The sequence below is a fragment of the Nicotiana sylvestris genome, chromosome 2, assembly GCF_000393655.2.
Source record: "Nicotiana sylvestris chromosome 2, ASM39365v2, whole genome shotgun sequence".
Classification (NCBI taxonomy): Eukaryota; Viridiplantae; Streptophyta; class Magnoliopsida; order Solanales; family Solanaceae; genus Nicotiana; species Nicotiana sylvestris.
The window spans coordinates 114,717,689-114,729,414 of record NC_091058.1 but is presented as its reverse complement, the minus strand read 5'-3'; the positions used below and the strand labels follow the sequence as shown (position 1 = coordinate 114,729,414).

At 44.2% G+C, this 11,726-nt stretch overlaps 1 protein-coding gene across 1 annotated transcript; it reads right to left on the bottom strand.

The window, feature by feature from the left end:
• Window positions 1-1,035: 1,035 nt before the first annotated feature.
• On the bottom strand, window positions 1,036-11,347 carry LOC138885441 (uncharacterized). The gene is made up of 5 exons (XM_070166389.1): window positions 11,153-11,347; window positions 7,181-7,364; window positions 2,225-2,357; window positions 1,495-1,627; window positions 1,036-1,428 (listed from the first exon to the last, which is right to left on the bottom strand). The coding sequence occupies exons 1-5, from the start codon at window positions 11,345-11,347 to the stop codon at window positions 1,036-1,038; spliced, it is 1,038 nt and encodes a 345-aa protein (XP_070022490.1).
• Window positions 11,348-11,726: the final 379 nt, after the last annotated feature.

Here is an 11,726-nt window from a genome sequence, read left to right as displayed (position 1 = left end):
CCTATCCTCTGCGTTTGTGATCCCTGGATCGCATTCGCATAGAACAACGGTCAAGTCCCAGTCCAGCCCATCTAGTACTACACGTTTGCGTGGGTGTGGACGCGTTCACGAAGGGTAGTCCCCCCACTGCTCCTCATTCGCTTCTTGTTCCTCGCGTTCGCGTAGAGTACCTTTCCCCCAGTCCCACTTACCTTTCTCGATCGTGATTGGATATACGCAATTGCGTAGAAGCTTACACCAGACACCAGCAGGAATGAGAAAACCTAGAAATTTGCTAAGTTTAAAAGGTCTGTAGGCTATCTGAAACTCACCCGAGCCCTCGGGGATCCAAACCAATTATGCACACAAGTCCAAAAACCTCATATGAACTCGTTCGCTCGAGCAAAACACCAAAATAAATCCTAGAATTACGAATCGGATGTCAAATCAAATGAAATTTTCAAGAAAACTTTAAAACTTCTATTTTAACAACCGAATGTCCGAATCACGTCAAACCAACTCCGTTTCTCACCAAATTTGACAGACAAGTCATAAATATAGTAATGAACCTATACCGGATTCCGAAACCAAAATACGGAGCAAGTATCAACAAAATCAAACATCGGTCAATTCCTAAAAACCATTAAACCTTTAAACTTTCAATTTTAGACAAAAATCAATAACTCGACCTAGGGACCTCTGATTTCGATTTCGGGCATACACGTAGGTCCCAAATCACGATACAGGCCCATCGGATCCGTTTGCTCAAAACATTGACCTAAATCAACTCAAATGAAATTTTAAGGCAAAATTTTATATTTTGTTAGTTTTTAACATAATCTTTTCGAAAAAACACCCGGACTATGCACGCAAATCGAGAGAGGCTTAAGGAAGCTATTGAAGGCTTCGGAATACAAAATTAGGTTTTGAAACTCTAGATGACCTATCGGGTCATCACATTCTCCACCTCTAAAACAACTGTTCGTCGTCGAATGGACATATTAAAGTACCTGGACTGGTGAAAAGGTGTGGGTATCTACTCCGCGTGTCCGACTCCTAAGTAGCTGCCTCGATCGGCTGGCTTCTCCACTGCACTCGAACAGAAGGATAACTCCTTGACCTCAACTGTCGAACTTGTCGAGCTAGAATTTCCACTGGCTCCTCCTCATAAGTCAAATCCTTGTCCAATTGGACTGAGCTGAAATCTAGCACATGGTACGGATCATTGTAATACTTCCGGAGCATGGACACATGGAAGACCAGATGGACTGCTGATAAACTAGGTGGCAATGCATACCTGTAAGCCACCTCTCCCACTCTCTCAAGAATCTCAAAAGGTACGATGTACCTAGGGTTCAACTTTCCCTTCTTTCCGAAACTCATCACACCCTTCATGGGTGAAACCCAAAGAAATACCTTCTCTCCGACTATGAATGCAACATCACGAACCTGACAATCGACATAACTCTTCTACCTATACTAAGATGTGTGTAGTCGATCCTGAATAATACTAACCTTATCCAAGGCATTCGGTACCAAATCAGTACCCAACAACTGAGCCTCCCCAAGCTCAAAACACCCAACAGGAGAACGATACTGCCTCTTGTATAATGCCTCATAGGGACCCACCTGAATGCTTGGCTGGTAGCTGTTGTTGTAGACAAAACTCCGCAAGAGGTAAGAACTGATCCCAAGAACCTCTGAAGTCTATAACACAAATGCGGAGCATATCCTCCAATATCTGAATAGTGCGCTCGAACTGTCTCTCCGTCTGAGGATGAAATGATGTGTTCAACTCAACCTACGTACCCAACTCAAATTGTATTGCCCTCCAGAAATACAACGTGAATTGTGTACCTCGATCAGATATGATAGACACGGGCACAGCGTGAAGACGAACAATCTCACGGTTGTAAATCTCAGCCAACCGCTCTAAAGAATAGGTAACTATCACAGGAATGAAATGCGTTGATTTGGTCAGCCGATCCACAATGACCAATAATGTGTCGAACTTCCTCTAAGTCCGTGGGAGTCCAACAAAAAAATCCATAGTGATACACTCCCATTTCCACGCAGAATTTCTATCTTCTTAAGCAAACCACTAGGTCTCTGATGCTCATACATTACTTGCTGACAATTTAGACACTGAGCTACATATGCAACTATATCCTTCTTCATCCTCCTCTACCAATAATACTGCCGCAAGTCCAGATACATCTTGGCAGCACCTGGGTGAATAGAATACCGGGAACTATGGGCCTTATCAAGAATCAACTCACAAAATCCATCTGCATTCGGCACACAAACACAACCCTCCATCCTCAAAACACTACCATCTCCAACATTAACCTGCTTGGCACCACCGTGTCGCATTGTGTCTATAAGGACAAGAAAATGAGGGTCATCATACTGTCACTCCCTGATGCGCTCCAACAAGGAAGACCGAGCGATTGTACAAGCTAGAACATGACTATGATCTGAAACATCCAACCTCACGAACTGATTGGCCATAGTCTGAACATCTGATGCAAGTGGTCTCTCACCGACTGGAATATATACAAGGCTGCCCATACTCACTGCCTTTCTACTTAAGGCATCGACCACTGCATTGGCCTTCCCAGGATGATACAAGATGGTGATATCATAGTCTATCAATAGCTCCAACCACCTCTTCTGCCTCAAATTGAGCTCTTTTGTTTGAACAAATAATACAAGCTCCGATGATTCGTGAATACCTCACATGACACGCCGTAAATATAGTGCCTCCAAATCTTCAGCGCATGAACAATGACTGCCAAGTCTAAGTCATGAACAGGGTATATCTTTTCGTGAACCTTCAGCTGCCGCAACACATATGCAATCACCTTGCCATCCTATATCAATACCACACTAAGTCCAATACGATATGCATTACAATATACTGTGTAAGATCCTGAACCTGTGGGCAACACCAACATCGGTGCCATAGAGCTTTTGGAAGCTTGCCTCACACTCGTCTGACCATTTGAACAGGGCACCCTTTTGGGTCAACCTGGTCAATGGGGCTGCTATAGATGAAAACCCCTCCACGAATCGCTGGTAGTAACTCGCCAAACACAAGAAACTCTAGATTTCCATAGTTGAAGTGGGTCAATGCCAGTTCTGAACTGCCTCAATCTTCTTAGGATCCACCTGAATGCCCTTTACTGATACTACATGCCCCAAGAAAGTAACCGAGTCCAACCAAAACTCGCATTTTGAAAACTTAGCATATAACTGGCTGTCTATCAGAGTCTGAAGTACGATCCGAAGATACTGCTCATGCTACTCTCGGCTACTGGAGTAAATCAAGATATCATCAATAAACACAATCACAAAGGAATCCAGATAGATCTTAAACACTCGGTTCATCAAATCCATACACAACATTGGGTCATTCGTCAACCCAAATGACATCACTAGAAACTCATAATGCCCATATCGAGTCCAAAAATGTATCTTAAGGACATCAGATGCCCTAATCTTCAATGGATGGTAGCCAAACCTCAAGTCAATCTTTGAAAACACCTTGGAACCTTAAAGTTGATCAAATAAGTCATCAATTCTTGGCAATGGATACTTGTTCTTGATGGTGAATTTGTTCAACTGCTGATTATATATGCACATCCTCATCGATCCATCCTTCTTCCTTAGGAACAACATAGGTGCACCCAAGGGCGAGACACTATGTCTAATAAAGCCCTTATCAAGCAAATCTTGCAGTTTCTCCTTCAATTATTTCAACTCTGGTAGGGCCATACAGTATGGCAGAATAGAAATGGGCTGAGTGCCCAGCGCCAAATCAATACAAAAGTCAATGTCTCTATCGGGTGGCATCCCCGATAGATTTGCAGGAAATACCTCTGGAAACTCATGAACAACTAATACTGAATCCATGGAGGGAATCTTCACACTAGAATCGCAGACATAAGCCAAATAAGCTAGACACCCCTTCTCGACCATATGTCGAGCCTTCACATAAGAGATAACTCTGCTGGTAGAATGGCCAGGAGTCCCTCTTTACTTAATCAAGGCAACCCCGGCAAGGCTAAGGTCACCATCTTGGCGTGACAATCCAATAAAGCATGATAAGGTAACAGTCAATCCATACCCAAAATGACATCAAAATCAACCATATAAAGAAGTATAAGATCTATACTAGTCTCAAGACTCCCAATAGTAACCACAGATGAATGATATACATGATCTACAATAATAGAATCTCCCACAGGTGTGGACACATACACAGGAGTACTCAAAGAATCACGAGAAACAACTAGATATGAAGAAAAATAGGATGACATGTAGGAATAGTATAGCTCGGGTCAAATAAAACTGAAGCATCTTTATGGCAAACTTGGACAATACTTGAGATAACAGCCTTTGATGACTCAGTGTCACGACCCCAACCCCGGTCGTGATGGCGCCCAACACACTGCTAGGCAAGCTTGACCAACTAACAACCTCGACGCATTTCTTATATAGTTCATTATTAGCTAACACAGTTAAATTGTCAATTTATCAAAATAAAAGTTTAGGACAACGAGTCAAATATGCGGAATTTCAGATGATAATATCACTATATAACCTATGCAGATCTGGTGTCACAAGTCTCGAGCCTCTAGCACAAGTTTAACAGCCTAATACATAATCAGTTTAGGAAATGCGGATAAAACGAAAGGATAGAAGGGAGAGATCCAAGCTGCGGACGCCGTGCAGCTACCTCGATGCTCCCGGATATGAACTGATCGACTGAATATCCTCACTCAGCCTCTGGAACACCTGGATCTGCATGCAAGGTGCAGGGAGTAATGTGAGTACTCCAACCCAATGATTAATAAGCATAAATAATGACTGAGAATAAGAAATCATGGAAATCACAGAGTAACCTATAATGCGGCAATTTAAACAAGTAATATGAAAGCAATAAACCAATGGAAACGAAATATGGAGATGCTACAATAAATAAGCAGTTAAGTGACAGACATATAACAAAAATCAACACATAGAATGGTACCCTATAGTACCCGCTGCGGCGTGCAGCCCGATCCGTATATTTATCGTCGACGGCGCTCACTGGGGGGTGTGCAGACTCCGGGAGGGGCCCCTTACGGCCCAAGTGCAATATCAAGTCATCTCGTGGCATCAACTAGGTCCTCGGCCTCATATCAATATCAACATAATACTACTGCGGCGCGTAGCCCGATCCCATAGTATCCTCACATCTGGCCCTTGGCCATACTCAGTCCAAAAATCATATAAGCCTATCGGGCATTTAGTAAACAGTAGTTATCAGCCCAAAACATCATTTAATATATCTTTTTAGTTTCAAAAACCGAGTAAAAATGGCTGAGTTGTAAAACAGTGGAAAATGGTACGACTGAGTTCAAGTAGTAAGTCTAAACAGTGAGGAAATAGTGATAAAACTCCCCGAAGGGTTCAAATAGTTGGCACGAAGCCCAAATATGGAAATCAATCCAAATAATGAGGATAACAAATAAGCTTTAATCAAATACGCGGTAAAAGCATCACTCAGGACGGACCAAGTCACAATCCCCAATAGTAAATGACCCCACGCTCATCATCAAGCGCGTGTCTTACCTCAATATAGCACTACGATGTGCAAATCCGGGGTTTCAAACCCTCAAGACATCATTTACATTCATTACTCATCTCGAATTGGCTAAAGCTCTAGCTCATATGCCCTTGCCTCTCAAATCGGCCTACTCGCACGTCGAATCTGACCAAAACCAGAACGAATACGTCACAATATGCTAAGGGAACAAAGCCCAAGTGAAAACAATCGAAAAATGTAAAATCTCGAAATTGGCAAAACCCGAGCCTCGGACCCACTTCTCGAAACTCAGAAATTTTAACATCAATAGATTCCTTATCTCCCCACGATTTCATACATATCAAAAACACCAGAATCAGAGTTCAATTCCTTAATTTAAGCCCTCTTAAACCCAAGCCCTAAACCTCCATTTTTAGTCCATTAATTCCTTAAATTTTAGTCCTAATTCATATAATACCACCATAGAAGTGTGTTTTAAGTCCAAAATCCTTACCTTATCGAAGTTCCCTTGAAATCTCTCTTCAAAATCGCCCAAAAACTCTAAGTCCGAAGTTAAAAATGGTTAAACCCTTTAAAAATTGCGAAAAAAGAGACATATATACATTCTGCCCAGGGGTTTTCGCATCTGCAACTCCTTTACCGCACCTGCGGTACCGCATTTGTGGTCCAACCAACCGCTTCTGCGGTTTCTCATTAAAATTCCAAAAGTCGCTTCTGTGACAGGACTTCCGCATCTGCGGCTTCGCAGATGCGGCCACCTCGACTGCTTCTGCGGAAACTGCTCCCCAGACCTAACTTTGCATCTACAGCTTTTCCCCTCGCACGTGCGGCACCGCACTTGTGGTTCCCAAGCCGTAGGTGCGAAAACACAAGAAGCAGCACACTTTCTGCAATCATTCAAGTTCAAATCTTCCCGTTAACCATCCGAAATCACCCTGAGGCTCCCAAGACCTCAACCAAAAACACAAACATGACCCAATACCTTATTCAAACTTGTTCAAATCATCAAAACACCTCAAACAACACCAAATCTACTAAATCACATCGAATTCAAGCCTAATTTTCTAAAATCTTTCGAGACACGTTTTCGATCAAAAACCCAACCAAAACACGTCCGAATGACCTGAAATTTTGCATACACATCCCAAATGACATAACGAAGCTACTGCAACTCGCAGAATTCCATACTGACCCTCGGATCAAAATCTCACCTACCAACCGGAAATTGCCAAAATGCTAATTTCGCCAATTCTAGCCTAATTCTACACCGGACCTCCAAAACCAATTCCGATCACACTCCTAAGTCATAAATCACCTCCCAAAGCTAACCGAACCATCGGAACTCACATCCGAGCCCTCTAACTCATAAGTCAACATCCGGTTGACTTTCCAACTTAAGCTTTATTAAAAGAGACTAAGTGTCTCATTTCTTACCAAAATCACACCAAACGCAAACCAATCAACTCGACCACATAAAACACGGATAACAAAGCATAAAGAAGCAGAAATGGGGAAAACGGAGCGGTAACTCATGAGACGACTGGTCGGGTCGTCACATCCTTCCCAACTTAAACAAACGTTCGTCCTCGAACGAGTTAAGAAACATACCTGAAGCCTCAAACAGGTGAGGATATTTGCTCTGCATCTCCTGCTCGGTCTCCCAGGTAACCTCCTTCATGGGCTGACCTCTCCACTGTACCTTCACTGAAGTTATATCCTTTGATCTCAACTTTTGAACCTGACGACCTAAAATAGCAACTGGCTCCACATCAAAGGTCAAATCATCATCCAACTGAACCGTGATGAAGTCCAAAACATGAGACAGGTCCCCAACATACTTCCAAAGCATAGAAACATGAAATACCGGATGCACACTCGACAAGATGGGTGGAAAAGCAAGCATATAAGCCACTTCCCCAATCCTCCTAAGTACCTAAAAAGGCCCAATGAACCGCGGACTCAACTTCCCTTTATTTCCAAATCTCATAACACCCTTCATGGGCGAAACCTTCAGCAAGACCTTCTCACCAACCATGTAGGATACATCTCGAACCTTTTGGTCTGCATAACTCTTCTGACGCGACTGCGCTGTACGAAGACTCTCCTGAATCACCTTCACCTTCTCTAAGGCATCCTGAACCAAATCTGTCCCCAATAGCCTAGCCTCGCCGGGCTCGAACCAACCAACTGGAGATCTACACTGCCTCCCATACAAAGCCTTATACGGAGCCATCTGAATACTCGACTGGTAGCTGTTGTTGTAGGAAAACTCTGTAAGTGGTAGAAACTTATCCCATGAACCTCCGAAATCAATAACACAAGCACGCAACATGTCCTCCAATATTTGAATAGTACGCTCGAACTACCCATCTATCTGAGGATGAAAAGCTGTGCTTAACTCCACCTGAGTACCCAACTCTCGCTGAACAGACTTCCAAAACTGTGAAGTAAACTGAGTACCCCCATCTGAGATGATGGAAACTGGAACACCATGCAACCGAATAATCTCCCAGATATATATCTCTGCCAACCGCTCTGAAGAATAAGTTGTACACACAGGAATGAAGTGCGCGGACTTGGTTAGCCGATCCATAATCACCCAAATAGCATCGAACTTCTTCAAAGTCCGAGGAAGTCCAACCACAAAGTCCATAGTGATCCTCTCCCACTTCCACTCGGGAATAACCATCTGCTGAAGCAAGCTACCCGGTCTCTGATACTCATATTTCACCTGCTGACAATTGAGACACTGAGCTACAAATCCCACAATATCTTTCTTCATTCTTCTCCACCAATAGTGCTGTCTCAAATCCTGATACATCTTCGCGGCACCCGAATGAATGGAATACCGCGAGCTATGGGCCTCCTCCAGAATCAACTCTCTAAGCTCATCCGCATTGGGCACACAAATCCGGCCCTGCATCCTCAACACACTATCATCACTGATGGTCACATCTCTGGCATCATCATGTTGAACTCTGTCTTTAAGTACAAGCAAATGCAGATCATCATACTGGCACTCTCTGATGCGATCATATAAGAAACACCGAGAAACCACACAAGCCAACACCCGACTGGGCTCCGAAATATCCAACCTCACGAACCGATTGGCCAAGGCCTAAACATCAACTGCAAGGGGTTTCTCCCCAACTGGAATATATGCAAACTCCCCATAATCACTGCCATTCGGCTCAAAGCATCGTCCACTACATTGGCTTTTTCCGGATGATACAGAATAGTAATATCATAATCCTTAAGCAACTCTAGCCATCTCCGCTGCCTCAAATTAAGATCCTTCTGCTTGAACAAATGCTGAAGACTACAATGATCGGTGAATACCTCACAAGATACGCCATACAAGTAATGCCTCCAAATCTTCAATTCATCAACTATGGCAGCCAATTCCAAATCATGAACAGGGTAGTTCTTCTCATAGGGCTTCAACTGACGAAAAGCATAAGCGATAACTCTACCCTCCTGCATCAATACACAACCAATCCCAACTCTAGAAGCATCACAATATACAGTATATGAACCTAAAGCTAATGGCAAAATCAATACTGGAGATGTGGGCAAAGCTGTCTTGAGCTTTCGAAAGCTCTCCTCACACTCGTCCGACCATACAAATAGAGCACCCTTGTGAGTCAACTTGGTCAAGGGCGATGCAATGGATGAGAATCCCTGAACAAACCGGCGATAATAGCCTGCCAACCCAAGAAAGCTACGAATCTCTATGGATGAGGACGGTCTAGGCCAACTCTGAATCGCCTCTATCTTCTTCGGATCAACCTGAATACCCTTGATGGACACCACGTGTCCTAAGAAAGCCACTAAACTGAGCCAAAACTCACACTTGGAGAATTTTGCATAAAGCTTCTCCTCCCTCAATCTATGCAATACAACTCGCAAATGCTCCGCATGCTCCTCCTGACTACACGAGTACACCAGAATATCATCAATGAATACAATAATGAACGAATCCAGATAAGGTCAAAATACACTGTTCATCAAATGCATGAATGCTGCTGGGGCATTGGTCAGCCCAAAAGACATGACAAGAAACTTATAATGACTATATCTAGTCCTGAAAGCAGTCTTAAGAATATCTGAATCCCTGATCTTCAACTGGTGATAGCCCGAACGGAGATCAATCTTAGAGAACACCCTCGCTCCCTGAAGCTGGTCAAATAAATCGTCAATGCGAGGCAAAGGATACTTGTTCTTAATTGTTACCTTGTTCAATTGCATGTAATCAATGCACATTCTCATTGTGCTATCCTTCTTCTTCACAAACAGAACTGGCGCACCCCACGGTGACACACTAGGCCGAATGAACCCTTTATTTAGGAGTTCCTGAAGTTGTTCCTTCAATTCTTTCAACTCTGCTGGTGCCATACGATACGGCGGAATAAAAATGGGTTGAGTGCCCAGCACCAGGTCAATACCAAAATTAATATCCCTATCCGGTGGCATGCCCGGCAGGTCTGCAGGAAACATATCGGGAAAATCCCTCACAACGGGAACAGAATCAATACTAGGAGTCTCAGCTCCAACATCCCTCACAAATGCTAGATATGAAAGGCAACCCTTCACAACCATACGCTGGGTCTTCAAGAAAGAGATCACTCTACTAGGAGCATAATCAGTCACGCCACACCACTCGGTCTGCGGTACACTCGGCATAGCCAAAGTGACTGTCTTAGCATGACAGTCTAGAATAGCATGACATGGAGATAACTAATCCATGCCCAAAATAACATCAAAGTCCACCATGCTCAATAGCAATAGATCAACTCGAGTCTCCAAACCCCCAATAGTCAAAACATATGACTGGTACACACGGTCCACAACAACAGTATCGCCCACCGGGGTAGACACAATAACATGTAAAGCAAGAAACTATCGGGGCATACCCAAATAATGAGCAAAATATAAGGACACATAAGAATAGGTGGAACCAGGATCAAATAATATAGAGGCATCTCTGTGGCAGACTGAAACAATACCTGTAATTACAGCATTTGAAGCAATAACATCTGTTCTGCCTGGAATAGCATAGAAACGAGCCTAGCCACTGCCTGATCGACCTCCCCCTCTGGGGCGACCCCTGGATGCCTGACCTCCATCCCTAGCTGGCTGGGCGGGTGGTGAAGTAACTGGAGCAGAAGTCGAGGGTTGACCCCTCTGTTGAGACTAACCATTACAAAGTCGAGGGCACTGCCTCCTCATATGTCCAAACTCTCCGCACTCATAACAAATACCCGGTGCTGGAGATGGGGACTAAAGGGAACCCCTTGTACCGGAGTGACTAGAAGATGCACTCGGCGTAGAAGAACCCTGAGTTGATGGGGCACGAGATGAACTCTAAGCTGGGAGGGCATTGAATGAAGGCTGGCCCTACTGACACCCATAATGACCATGACCTGAAGATGCCCCACGATACTCTAGATGGGCCGACTGAGCAGGCCTGAAAGAACGACCTCTACCATGCTGGAACTGGCCCCTCGAAGGAACACCACTGTAACTGCCCAATCCTCGAGACCTCTTGGCCTCCCTCTTCTCTCACTCCCGACGGTGAACCATCTCAATCTCACGAGCGATATCAACCACCTCCTCGAATGTAGCACCCAATACTCTCTCTCTAGTCATTAAAATACGGAGATGGTAGTTAAAGCCATCCACAAATCTCCTGATCCTCCCACGATCTGATGGAATCATCCAAATGGCATGACGAGCCAACTCAGAAAACCTCATCTCATATTGGGTCAAAGTCATATTCCCCTGTGTCAACCACTCAAACTGCCTACGCAGCTCCTTTCTGCGGGACTACGGTACATACTTCTCCAAGAAGAGAGCGGAGAACTACTGCCAAGAAAGAAGTGTTGCACCAACAGGCCTACACCTCTCAAAATCCTCCCACCAAGTAAACGCAGCTCCCGAAAATTGAAAGGTGGTAAATGCCACACCATAAGACTCAAGAATCCATGTTGTATCGAGCATCTGCTGACACTTGTCAAGAAAACCCTGGGCATCCACGCCCTCAGCGCCACTGAACAACAGAGGCTGGAGCCTACCAAACCTCTCAAGATGATGTTGCTCATCATCCGGCATGGCTGGTACTACGAACTCCTGATTTGGCGCAACCAGTTGAGCT